Source organism: Hyperolius riggenbachi, chromosome 4 (assembly GCF_040937935.1).
Source record: "Hyperolius riggenbachi isolate aHypRig1 chromosome 4, aHypRig1.pri, whole genome shotgun sequence".
Lineage (NCBI taxonomy): Eukaryota > Metazoa > Chordata > Amphibia > Anura > Hyperoliidae > Hyperolius > Hyperolius riggenbachi.
Window position 1 is genome coordinate 357,430,288 of NC_090649.1, and position 20,136 is coordinate 357,450,423.

General features: G+C 46.0%; 2 protein-coding genes across 6 annotated transcripts in view; one reads left to right on the top strand and one right to left on the bottom strand.

The window, feature by feature from the left end:
* The window catches only part of PSMB1 (proteasome 20S subunit beta 1), a 53,298-nt gene extending 33,440 nt beyond the window's left edge, over positions 1 to 19,858 (bottom strand). Inside the window, exons 1-3 of the mRNA XM_068231949.1 lie at positions 19,656 to 19,858; positions 7,556 to 7,663; positions 275 to 356 (exon numbers count right to left, since the gene is read on the bottom strand). Coding sequence (XP_068088050.1) covers positions 275 to 356; positions 7,556 to 7,663; positions 19,656 to 19,765 — 300 coding nt within the window. The 5' untranslated portion in view covers positions 19,766 to 19,858. The remainder of the gene's footprint in view (positions 1 to 274; positions 357 to 7,555; positions 7,664 to 19,655) is intronic.
* A 49-nt stretch (positions 19,859 to 19,907) lies between these two features.
* The window catches only part of TBP (TATA-box binding protein), an 80,606-nt gene continuing 80,377 nt past the window's right edge, over positions 19,908 to 20,136 (top strand). For 2 of the 5 annotated variants that reach the window (XM_068231943.1, XM_068231948.1), the window contains exon 1: positions 20,012 to 20,116. The gene's annotated coding sequence lies outside the window, so the exon portion shown is untranslated. The other 3 variants (XM_068231945.1, XM_068231947.1, XM_068231944.1) reach the window with 3 other exon arrangements.

A 20,136-nucleotide genomic window follows, 5' to 3' on the forward strand; every position in this document is an offset into this window, starting at 1 on the left:
GCTGGATCCACACTATCAATTTGCTGTATCACTTTTTCTGCATGAGTTGTCTGACAATTTTGCATTGCTGTCAATTGTTTTTCTGCATGTGAAAAACGCATTCACGAGTGAACTAATCCATTGAATAACATTAGATCAGTTTTCCTGTGAAAAAAATGCACAGGAAAACTGAGGAGAGGAGACAGGCCCTAACAGTAACTCCAAGGGCCCAACCCCCACAGGAAATTAGGTTACGAACGTAAAAAAAAAAAAAAAAAAAAAAAAAAAAAATTACCTTTAATCTAGCCTCAATTATTTTTGTGAGGGTGAGGCAGTCTCCATGGAATCCACTGCATCCAATGACTGTTTTGTCAGTTCTACAAAAAAAAAAAAAAAAATAGTTGAAGGCTCTAGTGTACAAGCAAAAAATTTCAGACAAGTCTATAATCAAATTATAAATTGCACTTCAGAGATTTAGTCACAGACGCATCAGATCTTGAGGTTCACTGTTCATCCGCTATTCCGCTAGTACCTTCACCCAGTGTCCCTACCCCACTACCCTCTCATTTGTAAACTGTCAACGACAGGTTTCTGTCCTAGTTCTTTTCATTTCTGCTGTACTTCTATCAAATAAGCACTTACCTGTACTTCTGAATGTTTTTATACCACACAAACTATTTTCTTGTACTTCAAGTGTATCCGAGGCGAACCTTCGGGCACAAAAACTCATTCTTACCCAACAAGAGGGAAGCCTCTAGTGGCAGGAGGTCCAGAGGACAGCGTGGGTAACCTCTGGAGGATAAAGGGGCTTAGCTCTCAAAGAGACACTGAAGCAAAAAAATAAAAATGATATAATGAATTGGTTGTGTATTAGGGGTCATTACTAGAACATTGGTAGCAAAAAAAAAAAAAAAAAAAAAAAAATATTCTCATATTTTTATTTTCAGTTATTTTTTTTTTTTTTTACAACATTGCATCATTCTCTAATATTTGCAGTTTACACATTACTCAGCATTCTAAAAGTTTTTACAGAACAGGCAGTGAACTTTTGACCTGTCCTGAACTGTTCTCTGCAAAAGAAAAACACAATACAGCTGAGATAATCTAATCAGAAGTCAGAGCTCTCTGCCACTTTCAAAGTCACAGAGCTCAATGGCTATTTGCATAGATAACTGGAGTTTCTTAAAGGGGCCCATACACCTAACGATTTTCCCGCCGATATACAGCCGTTTCGATCACAGTAATCGAAACGGCTGTGAAATCGCCGCGCACACCGCTGACAGAACGATTGATTTTCGTCCGAAATCGATCGTTCCTGTCGATTCCCGTCAACCCATCCGTGCGGAAGATTTTTCTCGGCCGCCAGCAGGTCGATAGTGTGTCGATAGTGGCGTTCGAATGCCCGACGACCGACGCAATGCAGCGGGTATACATTACCTGCTCCGGCCGGCGCGAGTCCCCGCTGTCTTCTCTGCTCCAGACCGTTCCTGCAGCTACACAGAACTTTCTGTCCCTGCAGGAAGTTTAAACAGTAGAGCTGCAGGAACGGTCTGGAGCAGAGAAGAAGAGAGCGGGGACTCGCGCCGGCCGGAACAAGCAATGTATGCCAGTGCAGTCCAACCTCCGGGAGTCTTCGTCTAAAGGAGCAACATCCTGGCTTTGGGGGGGATGGAGAGAAAGAAGTGGACATGACAGAAGTAGAAAGAAGAAGTGGAGGGACACAGCAAACAGACTGGCCACAAGCAAGAGCTCGACTTATGCCAAAGTGATACATATATTGTTTTTTCCAGGACAATCTTTGGGAAATATTTTTTCCAATTTTTAATTTTATTGCCATTTTAAAGAGGAAAAATAGACAAGTACAAAAAGCCCTTATTTAAAGGGACTCCGAGCAGTGCAGAAACTATGGAAAGATGCATATCATTTTAAAGAGAACCCGAGGTGGGTTTGAAGAATATTATCTGCATACAGAGGCTGGATCTGCCTATACAGCCCAGCCTCTGTTGCTATCCCAAACCCCCCTAAGGTCCCCCTGCACTCTGCAATCCCTCATAAATCACAGTCACGCTGCTGACAAACAGCTTGTCAGAGCTGGCTGTGTTTATCTCTATAGTGTCAGTCTGCTGCTCTCCCCGCCTCCTGCAAGCAATCCGGGCAGCTCTTCCGTGTGAGGCCGGGCTATGAGCCACAGCCCTGCCTCACACGCGTCTGTCAGCGGCGGATTGCCGCCTCTCCCCCACCCCTCTCAGTCTTGCTTCACTGAAAGGGGCGGGGGAGAGGCGGAGATCGGCCGCAGACAGACGCGCTTTTACTTTTAGCTTGCTATGATATAGAGAGAGGGAAAGGATAAAACAGGTGAAATCACACTCTAAACTGCATCATGTGAGTGTATATCCCTGCAAAAAAGCACTATCAGTGCACACACCTCTGCTGCTGGAACAGACTGAGAAGCCCTTGCCTGTGATCCCATCTTTCCATCATGGGGAGAACAACAGGAGCGGTTCCATTTCTTATGCTGCCTAGTTCTCCTGTATTGGACTCCCCCACCAGCGCCAGCTTCCCAACCATCGCTTGTGGCCCAGGGATTTCCTGCATGCGCAGCGCTGCCAAGAGGATGCTAATTCGGCGAAAGAAACTCGGCAGCTGTGGGAGAGTGCCACGATCCTTGCCCGCACAAATGCATATGGAGGGCAGAGGGATCGACATCCGAACACCGCATTCGGCAGAAAACCGGGTGAGTAAAGAGGCGCCACTAGCGTTCACAACGATCACCCAAGCCACCCGGTCTTCTCTTGGCCTCACTACCTAGTGAGGCTAAATAAAAATAATACACATTAAGGGAGCTACTCCGCTTCGGTGTTTCCGGGACGGAAACCAAATGAAAACTGAGGAGCCAGGGGAGGGTGGGGGCTATTAATACTCTTTTTAGGCCTCGTTCACATCAGGGCCATTTCTGTGCGCTTTCCACAGCGCACTGCCCTGTGCGTTCAGCAAGGTATTGATTTTTCCATGTAACTAAATGTAGCTGGTTCACATCTATGCGCTGCGCTGAGCAGCGTTACAAAAACGTAGTGTTGCAGGCATTTCTGTGCGTTGAGCTGTAAAGCGCACAGCAATGCAAGTGAATGGGTCCGCTTTTTTAGCGCATAGAAGCGCGTACAAGCGCATGCGTTTTTTTTACCCCTAATTGGAGAAAAAAATACATTTACATACAAAAACAAAGTTTTATTGACAACTGCTGCTGCTACAGTAAACAAAACGTGCTTTAAAGAAGCGCAGCGCAACGCACAGAAACGCGGACTAAAGCGCGCACAATCGCATGCGTTTTTTACCATGCGCTTTAACACGTTTTTCAGCGCAGCAGATGTGAACGAGGCCTTACTCTTTCAGGTGGTTTCCACTAATTGGATGGGCGGAGCCTCATCTCCAAGTGTCCCGTATGACAGCTAGAAAAATCCCCCTTTCCCCTTGCCCGCTGGAAAAGACCATTTCTTTTGTTGCGACTGAGACTTGGGCTGATCCTCCCCCCTCTGTGCAGGTCTTCTGAAATTCCCGTTTCTTAAATTGAAAGGGTTAACGTTTACTGGGAAATGGTTTCCCCTTCTCAGCTGATCGGGAAAGAACATTCTCTAATTCACTCCTGAAAAGTATATTACCCTCAAAAGCCGCATCTACACGAGTAGATGCGGCCGCGATGCTGCTTATCAATCAGCGGCTCGATTGATAAGATCCGACAGGACGGATCTCCATACCGCCGATTCCCTGCTCGATCCCCGCGAGGGGACAATGGCAGGGAATCGTGCGGGAGATAAGCGGCGCCGGCGGGGAATCGAATGCGGCGCGGGCCCGCGGAAGAGGTGATCCGGCGGCTAATCGAGCCGCCGGATCGCTACAATGTCCCTCCGTGTAGATGGGGCTAAAGGGTACCGAACATAATTTGTTCTTTGATGTCAAGTCCCCATCCCAGGTCTTGAGCGAGACCGCTCTCCTGGCAGAATTGATAAGAGCCGTAGTACGGGCAGAAACTCTAATAATTTCTACTGCCGCGTCTGCCAAAAAAGCCACCGACCTCAAAACCACCGGCAGAGACTTGACATATGTATTTAAGGCTTTACCAGAAGTAATATGTGAAACTAAATTTTCCATCCACACCTTTAAATTTCTGGATATGCAAGTAGCCGCCACACTCAGTAAAAAGGCAAACGAGGCAGATTCCCATGCCTTTTTGAGCAATAGATCAATTCTTTTATCCATAGCGTCCTTTAGAACCCCTGCGTAATCAAAGAAAAGGTCCGCATTTTTTGAATATTTAGATAAAGCAGCATCAATCTTTGGACACTTGGTAAATTTTTCCATATCTGACTGAGCAAACGGATATTTTCTTTTAGCTAACTTCGGGATAAACAAACGTCGCTCTGGCTCCTGCCATTGCGATGCAATAATGTCTTTAAGAGACTGGTGAAAGGGAAAAACTCTACCCGTTTGCTGAGCCAAACCGGAATATACCTGATCCTGAACTGACAGTTCCTTTTGAACCTCAGGAATTTGTTCAGTAGTGTATACAGCTTTAAGTAACTCATTAACCTCACCTGTATTAAACAAAAATCTTGCTGGTTTTTTAGACTCTTCACCCGAGTCCTCCTCCGATTGAACATTCTCTCCCTCCTCAACCTCAGAGAAATTTCCCCTGCTCTCTAAATATTCCCTCTCCTCCTCTAGAGCCCCTCTAAAATCAACTGGTAACTGAGAAGGGCCTGCAGGAGGGTCCGACTCAGCCAAATCGCCTGCTGATAGGAGGAGAAACGGACTCAACAGGTGCAGAGGAAGGACCAGCCCCAGAGACCTCCGTAGAAACTGACAAAAGAGACTCTTTAAAATTTACCAAACGTTTCAGTCATATCTTTCTTAACTGAACGCATTACATTTTTAAATATGCAATGACTGCATTAATACAATTCTGGCATAAACTCTTTGTATAACTGGAAGACAATTTGGACAGACATTGGCAACATCTCTTAGATCTAGGCCTATCACTAGAGCCACCAGATTTAGACTCCACTTTGGCCTGAAAAGAGATAACAGAGACAGAGAAACCCCATTAATACATTTAACTTTTATGGTCGGTTTCCTTAAGGGAGAAAAAAATCTCCCACTCACCCCACCATCGACCGACTGGTTGTGGAGGCTGAGGATGCGGACGCCGATGATGCTGCCGTTATTGTTGCCGCAGCCGGTGCACTGCCTAGGGACGCAGAGGCCGCTAAAGCGCTTGCTGACTCCATTGTGCGCCATAGCGGCCTCTCCCTGGCATCCTTTCATACACGCGTTTCTTCAACGTCACTTCCGGTCGCTTCCCCTCTCCTCCCGGAAGTAAGTCATGCGCCTCACCCGGAACTTCTGCCTCCTTCTCACAAAAGCCGGCAGAAGACTAGGCGCGCAGGAGGAAGGAAGCTGCACAGCCCTATACCACCCGAGGGCGTCCAGCGTAATGGCGACGGCGGAATATTCTTCCCGGACTTCCACGGACTACTCCCCGGCTAACTAAGGTACCACCGCCAGGACCAAACTCACCCTCCGGTGAGAGGAAAAAATAACAAATAGGAGCCACCTTTCCATGTGTTGCCGGGCGGAAACACAAATACACTGGGGTTAGAGGGAGGGCGGGAGCTTTTAATCCTTTTTGGTGTGTTTCAGCAGGTGTCTGGGCGTGCCCAAACTCCTGAAGGACGTGTCCCAGCTGAGGGTTGGAGAAAATTACCTTAGGGAGGAATGACGTTCTGCAGCACTTTTCTCCCAAAAGATAAGTCTTCTTGACTTGACAGCAGAACCACCCTAGTGCTTTATGAAAGTTTGATGACTAGACCAAGGTGCTGCTTTACAAATCTGCTCTAAGGATACCCCTCATATTTCAGGCCAAGAAGTAAAAGGGATTTAATGGAGTAAGCATTAACATTTTCTGGAATAGATAGGCCTGCACTACTATATACTGAGCTGATAACATCTCTGAGCCATCTAGCCAGGGCTGTGGAGTCAGTTGGAGTCTGAGTCGAGGAGCCTGAGCAATTTTGGGTACTTTGAATCAGAGTTGGAGGTTTCCTAAACTGAGGAGTCGGATGATTTTTGTACCAAATCCACAGCCCTGGTAAGTATTAAGCCCCATCTACACGGAGCTACATCGGAGCGATCCGGCGGCTCGATTAGCCGCTGGATCGCCTCTTCCGCATCCCCGCCGCGTCACCGCTCACCCGTGCGTGCGGCGCATTTGATCCGCCATCGTGCTGCTTATCTTCCGCTCGATTCCCTGCCATTGTCCCCTCGTGGGGAATGAGCAGGGAATCGGCGGTGGCGAGATCCGACCTGCCGGATCTTATCAATCGAGCCGCATCAGCGGCTCGATTGATAAGGCACATCGGAGCCTCATCTACGCGTGTAGATGAGGCTTAAGATTAAGGGATCAGAGTCAAGGATTCTGAGTAATTTTGGGTACCTTGAGTCGGAGTCGTTTGTATAAACTGAGGAGTCGGATGATTTTTGTACCGACTCCATAGCCCTGCATCTAGCTATAGTATTTGTGGAAACCTGCAATTATTTTCTAGCACCAGAGAAGGCTTACGAAAAGATGATTGGATCTTCTAAAAGATTTTTAGGTCTCCAGGTATGCAAAAATAATCCTAACACTAAAGATGACCGAATTAAAGAGTCTCCTCTGACCGACTCCTGGTTATTTACTTTCTCTGGCACCTGAGCTGACTGGGTAGCTGAACAGAAATGGGGTTTTCGTATTTGATGAATTATAAACCAACTTTCTCTTAGAGGGCTGTGATTTATTATCCTTGGAGGAAAATTGCTTTTCCCCCTGAAAGTTTTTACGAAAACGCGGTTTGTTTTCTTTTGTCAGGGAATTTCCTCCCTTTACTAGAATCTCTCTCTAGAAAGTCTTCTAGATCCTTTCCAAATAATAAATCACTTTCAAACTTCATTGAACAAAATGTTTGTTTGGACCCTACATCACCTTCCTAGGTGTTTAACCAGACTGCCTGTCTTGTTGAATTAAATTAGTGCAGTCACCCTGGCTGCTGCTTTAAGAGTGCTTTGAGTATTGCGGCGCTCAGTGAGTCATTTGGGCGCCATCAAAAGACAGAGCATAAATTACTATAGAAACACCAATTCGACCGCCAGCAGTAGCTGGAAGACGAATTACATCTTTCCCCACTATCCATTGCGACCTGGAGGGGGAATAGTATTTAACATCCCCAGGACTTTTGCAGTAACAGTGTGAGCATTTTTACGGCTTTATCCTGCAACCAAATTACTTGGCGGGTAAATCATATTTATGCCGAGGGAGTGGGGAAAATCATTTAATGTAAGGGGGAGGCTCGGGTCCAAATAATTGTGTAATATTGTATACCATGGTATTTAAGATGTTTATACTGTGAATATTCATACCATCACAACCCTACTCTAACATCCTGGTATATTTAGGGGATCAAGTCCAAAAATCTGAACTAGTTAACAGCATTTTCACATCTTAAAAGTGTCTTTCCAGTGAAAATAGTTATTATACAAGTTCACTTACAGCTTGTAGCATTTTGGTGTGTCTCTGCTGTGGATTGAATATCCTTCACTCAGTCTAGTGTCTGAAGCAACAAGTGCAAAATCTTCTCCAGCAACAGCCAAAATAGTCCTAAGAAATAAAACATGGTACATTAATCTTATAAAACAATCTGTACATTAGGTGGGATATTTTGCCAAAATCAAAAACAGGGCTTCAAACATCACAACCATTGATAATCATGAGAATAGATGCCCTGCTTCCCAAGTGTACAAACTCCTGCAGACTTCTGTACACAGGACTGACATTAATAGCCTCAATTCACTAAGCTTAACTCCTGTCTTTAATAACTCTTCTGAGCTGTTTTACAGTTATCACCATTGTGATATAATTGTGATAACTGTAAAACAGCTCAGAAGAGTTATTAAAGACAGGAGTTAAGCTCAGTGAATTGATCGTGTTTACAGAGGACAGTTGATACCAAAGAGTTGATACCAATGTATCATGTGAGAACACAAATGAACAGTAATGCTCAAGAATGGTGCACAGACATTTCTATGGTCTGGTTATGACATTAGCATTACACTAATGTCCTTTTTTGCCCTTTTCCTAAGATTCTTGGACAGCCAGTGGTTACACTATAGCCCTCTAAGCTGGTCCTTTACACATGTGATGTAAAACCGTAGCCACCCTGGCGTTCTATTTCCCCAGGATTTCCGTGCAAAAAGTGGTTCAATTAATTTCCAATAATTTTCAACCAATTTTTTTTTGCAATCATTTTTTTTATATTGAATTCAATACAGGTTATTGTATTGAATTCAATAAAAAAAAAGTGTTTGCTGCGAGATTTTGATGATGCTGTGTGACATTGGTGCCATCAACGCCGATCGACGGGGGACATGTGATCGCCAAGGGAGAAGCAAAATCCGCCAAGGGACATGGAAGAAGGCACTGGAGAAGCCATCAGAGGTACGCGGCGAGGGATCAGCATGCCAATGGTGAGTATAAGACCCAGATGTATAGCCAGATGTATAGCCAGATGTGCAGCCAGGTGTAGTTAGCTAGATGTTTTGCCAGGTATATAGGGAGCAAGATGTTTGCTGGTGTATAGGAGACAGATGTGCAGCCAGGTGTATAGGAGAGATGTGCAGCCAGGTCTAGGGAGTCATATGTATAGGGAGCTAGGTTTGCGGGTGCCTCTGCCCCCCCAACCCCATTGCCCCCTAACTGTGGCCGGGTGTCCTTTCTGTGGGGGGGGGGCTCCCCTTCTGTGCTGGCTGGTAGTGGCCGGCGGGGATCCCCTCTGTGGGGGGGGGGGGGGGGGGGGGGAATCCCCATACTGTGCGTGTGGGTGGCCCTTCTGTGTGTGCATTGGGGGGGGGCAGGTATCATCCTTCTATGGGGGCTAGTCGTGGTGGGTCGGGGACACCCCCTTCTGTGGTGGGGGGGAGGTGGGGGTCCCCATCTATGCGGGCTGTGGGTGGCCTCTCCCTCCTCTTCCCCCATCCCTCCCTCTCTGTCCTCCATGCCCCCCCCTCTCACCCCTGATCCTGTGTCCCCCCCACTACACACAGCATACAGAACTAGCATCCAGCCACCCTGGGAATCCCTGTGCAGCCGGCGGGGCAGAGAATGTGTGGGGCTGTGCAGGGATTCCCCTTCTTTGCCGGCGGGTGGCTGGTGCGGGGATCCTCTCTGTGCGGGGGGCCGGGGGGGGGGATCCCCGTACTGTGCATGCGGGGTGACCCTTTTGTGTGTGCGGGGGGGCGGGTATCCCCTTCTATGGGGCTGGTCTTGGCCGGTCGGGGACACCCCCTTCTGTGGTGGGGGGGAAGGTGGGTGTCCCCATCTATGTGGGCTGTGGGTGGCCTCTCCCTCCTCTTCCCCATCCCTCCCTCTCTGTCCCCCGTGTCCCCCCCCCCCCCCCGATCCCGTGTCTCCCCCCTGTAAGAAGCCCTGATCTACTCACCTGAGGGCTTTCTCCTGCGCCGGCCGCGATGGACACCCTCCTCCTCCATCGCGAAGTCTCGTGTTCTCTGTAATTACAGTACGCAGCTTGGTGACGTCACCAAGCTGCGTACTGTAATTACACAGACCGGGACTTCGGTGAGTGTGAGAAGACAGTGTGCTGCATTTTTCCAGACATTTCATCCATTTCCCATGTAGATTGTCAATTACGCTAGACAAGACAAAATTTGCATAAAATAATGCAACAACTTGCATACGGAAAACTGCATTCAAAATCTAATATGCATTTGAAAACTCAGCACTTATTGTGCACTATGTTCTCAGTTTCATGACATTTTTAATTCAGATGCCCATGTTTTAAAAGAATAAAATCAGCAAAGTAACGTGTGGGTTCAAGGGACCAAATAGCCTGACCACCATTTTACACCACCTTCTAAGGAGGTTTAGGTTATAGCATTCGGGACTTCCCAACTTCCGGATAATTGCTCTATAAAGCGGTCATACGTTGCGTTGGTCGTAAGGGGTCCCAATCAAATGTACTCCAAAAACCACCTAACTAAATGTGCATGCGGAGAAAGGAATGCAAAGAAGGACTCCACCTAGTGGTATAAAACCAAAAAGCAAACCAAAAAAAGAAGGTGTGCGCTCACCAGGTGTCACCTGACATATTCACTGGCTGTCTAATTGTCTACTGACTAATTAAAATGGCACAGCATTTGCTATTGTATCTGCAGGGTCTAAAACTAACTCACAGCTATGCCTAGGAGTTGGCCCACGCAAAATACTTTGCATCTCAACAGGGGTGCCATGTGTAGGCCGCCCATGGCCTCTAGGAATGTAAAGCAGCATTGACAACCCCCCCAAAGCACCATGACCTCCCAGGAGCGTTGTAGCTACCGCCTGAGGGGGAAGCAGAGAAACGCAGACAGCCCACCCCCAGGCATGGCCAAGGCCCAGATGGGACTATCCATGTAGCCCCCCCCCCCCCCCCCACACACACACACAAAGGATAGGTTCCTCCCCTTCCAGCGAATTGTACCCAGCTGCAAGTTTATGCATAAAGCATTTCTTGGGAGCAAAAATCACCAAAATATAGGGGGTGGGGTCGGGGAGGTGCAGACAGCCCCCCAGTGAAGCTATCCCTGGGGGAATACCTCTGGAGGGAGGGCAACGTAGATATAAGCCCCCCTCAGGCAGTGGCCAAACTTTGGGGTGGGCTGTCTGCGATTCTCTGCCCCTTCCCCTAGGGTGCAGTTGCTGTGCTCCTGAGTGGTGGCAGTGCTTGGCAGGACTGTGGAGTTGGAGTCAGGGTCAGGGCAATTTTGGTTACCTAGAGTTGGAGTCAGTGGTTTCATAAACTGAGGAGCCGGATGATTTTTGTACCAAATCCACAGCCTTGGTAAGTAAGGAGTCAGAGCCATTTTTGATACCTGGAGTTGGTGGTTTCATAAACTAGTGAGTCGGATGATTTTTGTCCCGACTCCACAGCCCTGGTGCTTGGGGTGCTGTCAGTGCTGCCCCCCCATTTCTCGGGGGCTTGGGAGGCCTACACGCTGTGCCCCTGATGAGATGCAAAAAAATGTGCGTGGGCCAATTCCTGCAGGGCATATCAGTGAGTTAGTTTAGCCCATAAACATTCTGGCAAGTTTATGCAATATACATTTCTTGTGCCATTTTAATTAGTCAATAGTACAATAGTCAAACAAACTTTTTATAAAAAAAAATAAAAATACACAAATGAACATAAACAGACATCTGGGGGGCGATCAGACGGAGCAGTGCTTTTCAGCGCTGCTAGATTAGATTAGAGTAGAGTCAGACGACGGAGCCGAGGTTGCTTAAAAACATAATAATTCGGCCTCCAGCAATCGCTGGAAGCCGAATTATTTCATTCCCCCACTATCCATGTCGGCCTGGAGGGGGAATAGTAATTAAATTGGCCCGGACTTGTGCAGCAGCAGGATCAGCTATATACCGCTGTATCCTGCGCCCAAGTCTACCGGCGCCGATTTCAAATGTACTCCGATCAGACGCCACCAACAGAGAGCTCTGTTGATGGTGTGGGGGGGGCGGGGAAATCACTTGTGTGCTGTGTCGTGTGGTCCTGCAGCTTGGCCTTAAAGCTGCCGTGGCCAATTTAATGAAAAATTGCCTGGTCTTTAGGGGGGGTTTAGCACTGTTTTCAAGTGGTTAAGCGAACTACAGCAATGGATGAGTGACAACTGGCTGAGACTAAATGCAGATAAAAATGAAGCCCTTAAGAACCAAGGGCAGTGCTTAACAAAACAACTTCACTTGTAGTCTTCACCACTGGTAATAGGAGGCACGGATCTACACAGCTCTGAGCATGTGCGTAGCCTGGGAGTTCTAATTGATGGGGATTTAAAACTTCACATCTCTGCTGGGGTGAAGTCGTCCTATTTTCACCTGAAGAACATCGCAAAAATCAAGCACCTCATCCCCCCAGATCTGTCAACCTAAGTTCCAGACTGGACTACTGTAACGCTCTCTAGACCGGCCTTCCAAAAGAGGACTTGTACCACCTACAGCTGATACAGAATACCGCTGCTAGACTGTTAACCAACTCCATCCAGTGTTCTCCCCAGAAATTCTTTCCAGCCAGGTGGCATGAAAAAGTAGCCGTAGCCGTGTGGGGTGCGATGGTGGAATGAAGGGCCAGCACAGGCACAACTCTGCTCATTGCATAGGAGGATGAGGAGGTGAGCAGATGACAGCCAGGTGCTCACCAAAATTAGCTGGGTGGCACACCAGTCTAAAAGAGCCTTGGGAGAACACTGCCCTCACTGCCACATAACGCCAGTCCTGCATTCCCTTCACTGGCTATCTATAAAATGGAGGATCCTATTCAAGATCGGCCTACTGACATTTAAATCACTACATAAACTGGGACCTGGATACGTAAAAGAAATGTTACAGCTAAATAGCAATCCCTGCAATCTCAGATCTACAGGCTCTAATAATCTAGTCATACTCAGAGTCCACCTGAAAACTTTTGGTCCCAGAGCCATCTGTCAAGCCGCTCCTATGTTATGGAACTCCTTACCTATGAAGATCAGGACAGCTCCATCTCTGGATGTGTTTGAATCCAGATTGAAAACCCACCTCTTCAGTTTGGCATTTGCCAAAATATAATTTTTGTTGTGTTAACCACCCTGGCGTTCAGTTTCCCCAGGATTTCCGTGCAAAAAGTGTTTCAATAATTTCCAATAATTTGCAACCATTTTTTTTTTTATATTGAATTCAATACAGGTTATTGGATTGAATTCAATTTAAAAAAAAAAGTGTTTTCTGCAAGATGTTGATGACGCTGTGTGACCCTGGTGTCATATACGCCGATCAACGGGGGACATGTGATCGCCGAAGGAAAAGCAAAATCCGCCAAGGGACATGGAAGAAGACACTCGGGAAGCTATCAGAGGTACGCGACGAGGGATCAGCATGCCAATGGTGAGTATAAGACCCAGATGTATAGTTAGCCAGATGTGCAGCCAGGTATAGTTAGCCAGATGTGCAGCCAGGTATAGTTAGCCATGTAAAGTTAGCCAGATGTGCAGCCAGGTATAGTTAGCCATGTAAAGTTAGCCAGATGTGCAGCCAGGTATAGTTAGCCAGATGTAAAGTTAGCCAGATGTAAAGTTAGCCAGATGTAAAGTTAGCCAGATGTAAAGTTAGCCAGATGTGCAGCCAGGTATAGTTAGCCAGATGTATAGTTAGCCAGATGTGCAGCCAGGTATAGTTAGCCAGATGTATAGCCAGGTATAGTTAGCCAGATGTATAGCGAGCCAGGTGTTTAGCCAGATTTATAGGTAGCCAGATGTCCCCCTCCCGGTCCCCCCCCCCTCCTAGCACGCTGTGGGTAGCTATCTGTGCTACCCACAGCGTGCAGAACAAGCACACCCTAGGGAATCCCTGGGCAACCAGCGGGGCAGGGAATGTGCGGGGTTCCCCCCTGTATGCGGAGGCTATGTGGGCGGGGGGTCCCCCTCTGTGCGGGTGGGGGGATTCCCCTTCTATGGTGGCTGTTGTGGGCGGGGATCCCCCTCTGTGCGGGTGGGGGGATCCCCGTTCTATGGTGGCTGTTGCGGGTGGTCTATTCCCCCCCCCCCCTCCCGATCTCCCCCCCCCCCCTCTAAGCCCGTGGAGTAAATAGTTGTACTCACCAGAGGGCTTTCTCCAGCGACGCAGCAGCACTTCCTCCTCCATCTCCGAAGTCTCGTTCTCTGTATAGTTACATTACGAGGCTTGGTGACGTCACCAAGCCTCGTAATGTAACTGTACAGAGACCGGGACTTCGGAGATGGAGGAGGAAGTGCTGCTGCGTCGCTGGAGAAAGCCCTCTGGTGAGTACAACTATTTACTCCACGGGCTTAGAGGGGGGGGGGGGGGGGGAGAGAGATCGGGAGGGGGGAGATCGGGAGGAGGGGGGGGGGGGGGAATAGACCACCCGCAACAGCCACCATAGAAGGGGGATCCCCCCACCCGCACAGAGAGGGATCCCCGCCCACAAAAGCCACCATAGAAGGGGGATCCCCCCACCCGCACAGAGGGGGATCCCCACTCACAACAGCCACCATAGAAGGGGGATCCCCCCACCCGCACAGAGGGGGATCCCCACTCACAACAGCCACCATAGAAGGGGGACCCCCCAACCGGACAGAGGGGGACCCCCCCGCCCACATAACCATACGGGGGGAACCCCGCACATTCCCTGCCCCGCTGGCTGCCCAGGGATTCCCTAGGGTGGCTGGATGCTTGTTCTGCACGCTGTGGGTAGCACAGATCGCTACCCACAGCGTGCAGTCAGGCATCCAGCCATCCTGGGGAATCCCTCTGATGAGAAAAAAATGCAGCCGGCGGGGCAGAGAAACAGGAAATCTCCCTGTCGGCATGGACGAGCTCAGCTCGTCATTAACGTTTTTTGCAAGTTTTTGCTGGACGAACTCAGCTCGTCCATACCGCCAGGGAGGTTAATACTTCATCCTACTACCAATTACTGAATCTGAGAAAGTGCTTTGAGTCCTATGGGAGTAAAGCACAATAGAAATGATTTACTATTTATATAGCGCTGACATCTTCCACAGCACTGTACAGAGTATATTGTCTTGTCACTTAACTGTTCCTCAGAGGGGCTCACAATGTAATCCCTACCACTGTCATATGTCTATGTGTATCATGTAGTGTTTGTATCGTAGTCTAGGGCCAATTAACTTATCTGTATGTCTTTGGGATGTGGGGGGAGGGGCAAACTGGTGAGCCTGGAGGAAACCCACACAGACACGGGAGAACATACAAACTTTAAGCAGATAGTAACCTCTCTCACTGCAAGGCAAGAGTATTAGCCACTATACCAGTGATCTGCAATCTTGGCTCTCCAGCTGTTAAAACGGGATTGTCACCATAAAAATCAAATTTCAACAGCAACTGGTCTGAGTGTATTAGTGATAAAGATGCTAATTCTACATTCAAAAGGCTAGAAATGACATCAGGGCTGTGGGCAAAAGACATGGATGGTTCCCACCAGGAACAGAATGCTCTTCATTTACTATATAACATTCACTGAAATCAAAATGTGGACAGTACAATACATGTGTTAAGTAGATTAAGCATTTATCTACTTATACAGTGGGATGCGAACGTTCGGGCAACCTTGTTAATCGTCACGTTTTTCCTGTATAAATCATTGGTTGTTACGATAAAAAATGTTAAATATATCATATAGGAGACACACACAGTGATATTTGAGAAGTGAAATGAAGTTTATTGGATGTTTAGGATTATAAAGAGGCGCCCAAAGGATAAGATCACCACAACTTAAAACTATAAAATGGGGGGTACTGGATAACTTACCTCCCCAATGAAGACCATTTTTATTCAAAAAAGATACATTTTATTTTACTCCACTATACAAACACTCTGCAACGCGTTTCACGGGTCAAACGCCCGCTTCCTCAGGCAACATATAAAAAAAGGGAGTACTTTAAAGGTCTAGGTTGGGGAGGTAAGTTATCCAGTACCCCCCATTTTATAGTTTTAAGTTGTGGTGATCTTATCCTTTGGGCGCCTCTGTATAATCCTAAACATAAAATTGGATCCACTAGCTGGATAGGTGTGACCACCTTTTCTTTCTACGGAGAGCGACCTCTTAGCCTGAGCAGGGACAGGCTTAAAACTTTCCGCCTGCATATCTAGTGGTTGCCTGAACCTGGCAACCTACACTTGCGAGTAATAATCTTTAATTTCTAACCATCAGAAATTTCTCAAAAAAATTACACTATTGGGGCTCTCGTTTTTCTTTGTTTACATATCGAAGTTAATTGGATGTACAGAAAGTGTGCAATAATTGTTTAAATAAAATAAGGCAGGTGCATAAATTTGTCATTTTATTGATTCCAAAACCTTTAGAGCTAATTATTGGAACTCAAATTGGCTTGGTAAGCTCAGTGACCCCTGACCTACATACACAGGTGATTTCAATTATGAGAAAGAGTATTTAAGGTCATCAATTGTAAGTTTCCCTCCTCTTAATTTTCTCTGAAGAGTAACAACATAGGGGTCTTAAAACAACTCTCAAATGACCTGAAGACGAAGATTGTTCACCATCATGGTTTAGGGGAAGGATACAGAAAGCTGTGTCAGAGATTTCAGCTGTCTGTTCCAACAGTTAGGAACATATTGAGGAAATGGAAGACCACTGGTGCAGTTCAAGTTAAGGCTCTAAGTGGCAGACCAAGAAAAATCTCAAAGCGACAAATGGGGAGAACAGTCAGAAAAAATCCACAGACTAGCACCAAAGACCTACAACATCATCTTGCTGCAGATGGAGTCACTGTGCATCATTTAACCATTCCGTGCACTTTACACAAGGAGATGCTGTATGCGAGAATGATGCAGAGGAAGCCTTTTCTCTGCCCACAGCACAAACAGAGCTGCTTGAGGTATGCTAAAGCACACTTGGATAAGCCAGTTTTATTTTTGGAATAAGGTGCTGTGGACTGATGAAACTAAAATTGAGTTATTTGGGCATAACAAGGTGTTTTGCATGGAGGAAAAACAACACAGCATTTCAATTAAAACACCTGCTACCTACAGTAAAGTATGGTGGTGGTTCCATCATGCTGTGGGGCTGTGTGGCCAGTGCAGGGACTGGGAATCTTATCAAAGTTTTGGGACGCATGGATTCCACTCAGTATCAGCAGATTCGGGAGACCAATGTCCAGGAATCAGTGACAAAGCTGAAGTTGCGCCGGGGCTGGATTTTTCAACAAGACAATGACATTGCTCAAAATCCACAAGGCATTCATGCAGAGGAACAAGTACAACATTCTGGAATAGCTATCTCAGTCCCCAGACCCGAATAGAATTGAAAATCTGTGGTGCGAGGAGAGCTGTCCATGCTCGGAAGCCATCAAACCTGAAAGAACTAGAGATGTTTTGTAAAGAGGAATAGTCCAAAATACCTTCAACCAGAATCCAGACTCTCATTGCAACCTACAGGAAGCGTTTAGAGGCTGTGCTTTCTGCAAAAGACTGATCTACTAAATATTGATTTCATTTCTTTTTGTGGTGCTCAAATTTATGCACCTGCCTAATTTTGTTTAAACAATTATTGCACACTTTCTGTAAATCCAATAAACTTGATTTTACTTCTCAACTAACACTTTGTGTGTCTTTTATATGATATATTTAACTGACATTTTTTATCGTAACAACCAACGATTTATACAGGAAAATCATGACGATTAACAAGGTTGCCCAAACGTACGCATCCCACTGTATGTGTTTTTTTTCCCTGGCATAATATGGTTAATCCTCGTGCTTTAAGGAACTACAAGTCCCAAAATACATTGCAGGAGTCTGACAGCCAGTGTCATGATTCATAAAGACAAATGCACTGTGGGACTTGTAGTTCCTTAACAGCTGGAGAGCCAAGTTTGCAGATCACAGCACTATACCACAGAGCTGCTGGAATTCCTACTCCAGTAATTTGCAGACAATTTAAAGATTGTATACTGTATTCTTTGGTACTTATCCGTTAGCCGGGCGCATCCGGCAGGTGGCGACAAAACTCCACTAGAGTTACATCTTTCCCTACTATACATGGCGGCCTGGAGGAGGAATAGTAATTAGCACCACCTGCTGGATGCGCCCGGCTAACGGATAAGTACCTATTCTTTTACAATCTTTTTATTGGATTATAAATAAAGTATAATACAAATTAGAATAGTATACTTCTGTTCTAACAATAATTTACAGTGGCTTGATGGGTATGCTGGAAAGTTGGAATACCAGTTCTTGCACGAAAAATTAAAAAAAGACTTAAAGGAACACTATTGATTTACAAATTTTTTTCAAGTGAGATAGGAATTGTTTGGGAACTGCTGAGTACTGGTGTATACATTTCACTGGCAACTTCTGTTTACAGTAATCAAAATACTTTAAAACTTTACCGACGCCAAAATTGACGGCAGAATAAAGCCACGAGGAGAGGGGAAATTCCCCTCACACTTGATCAGTTAACCCTGTGTGCAGCTTCTGTTTCCTGTGTTTCTGACTGAAGTGTCTGAAGAGAGCAGAGGAAACTTGTTATGAACATTTGTAATTGTCACAGCATTTCATACTAAAAAAATACTCTGTAGTCTGATAAACAACACTGGCTGTGCATTGAAGCAGACACCCCTTCTGCAAGTGATTTGTCCCAATATAGCTAAATCCTACACTCAATAAATTAAAAAACTTTTGCCTCTGATATTTAACATGAAAAGTAGGAAAATGTTTACACAGCTACTTAGACATTATTTGTACATTGTCATTTTAGAACACTTGGGCATTGATCATATTCCTTTAACCATTTCAGCCGCCCGGACATGATCCATGCCATTCCCCGGTAGCCCTGAGATCCGTGAACGGGAACATGGTTCCCGGTCACCGATCTAAGCCCCCGGCAGAAAAAACGACGGTCTCTTATCAGAAGCCGCAGTCTTTCTGAAAAAAAAAAAAAAAAAAGTTTTCAGTTCTTCTTATGCTTCCAAGAAGCGAGGAGGACATAAAAAAAAAAAAAACCTCAATGTGGCGAAATAGTAAAACTACATCTACATACATTTTTCAAGGCAATTTACACTCATAACATTTAAAAATTAACTGTTTATTTCCCAACACCAAAAAAATTACCAAAATAAAAATTAATGGAAAAAAAAAATTACAAGTAGTAGTAGGTATTGTTTGAAAGCTATAATGGGCGAAAACGGAGAAACAATGAATTTCCATTTTTTTTCTTACTATTCCTGTTAAAATGCATTTATAAAAAAAAAAAAAAAAAAGTGCTATTCCGTTAGCTGGGCGCAACCACTAGGTGGCGATAAAACTTCAGCGTTGAACAGTGCTGGAAGATCTTAGGGCGCAACTGAGCTAAGTAAGTAACGTAGAATGTAATCTCCCTTGGACTGCAAAATCTCAGCTGCGTTAATTACTATTCCCCCTCCAGGCCGCCATGGATAGTAGGGAAAGATGTAACCCTGCTGCCAGCAGTCGCCGGAGAGGGAGATTACAGTCTACATTACTTAGCTCGGTTGCACCCGGCTAACAGAGTTTTATCACCACCTAGTGGTTGCGCCCGGCTAACGGAAAAGAACCAAAAATAATTCTCAGCAAAATGTACCACCCAAAGAAAGCCTAATTAGTGGCAAAAAAAACCCAAGATATCGATCAATAAATTGTGATAAAGTTACTAGCGAATGAATGGGAGGTGAAATTTGCTCTGATGCATAAGGTGAAATATCCCCACGGGCTGAAATGGTTAAAAGACCCCCCCCCCCCCAAAAAAAAAAAATCACCATCTCCAAAAAGTCGGCATACAAAATTGCAGCTTGCATTCACACCCACGTTACTACTTTAACTGAAAGTGAAAGAAGACGTGTAACATACTACACACATTTACAATAAACTTACAAACCCCATAGCAGCATAACACTTGTATCTTAGGATCACTGGATATCTCCCCCACTTCAGTATATCTTAAACAAACGGACAGCTAAAATCATCTTATTGATACTATGAAGGCATTATGTTGTCTACAGGTAAATTTGACATGCACTGAGTTCCGAGGAATTCCCGTCTAACGCCACAGGTCTGCTCTTACCCTCCATTGAAGGTATAGGGGCTGAATCTCTGCTGTACCGGGCCAGTGTAATGGTAGTCCATACTCTTGCACAAATGCTCTTCAGTTCTAGATTCTGCTGATAAATACATCTCTACTAAACCAGCTCTGCTGTCTCACTGGCAATATGGCGACCATAATACTTCCGACTTCCGTTTTGCGACTTCGTTGGGTGACTGTGACAGCGCATGCGCATTATATTCTCAATTACAATTCTACACTTCTTGGGTATACAAGCACAGCGACGTAGCCAGCAGGAGGAATAAAAAGTATCCTGCTGCGCATGCGGGTGAAAAACCGGATATGACATTTTTTATTGGTAGGTTGAAGGTTCTTGTGGGAAGCTGTTTTTATAGACATGCGCACTTGTTAGTGGCGCCGGTGGAGTAGTGCAAGTGTTCCGAAGGCGAAGGGGTAGTTTGCGGCTATCAAAGCTGCTGCAGGTATCTGGGAATATGTTGTA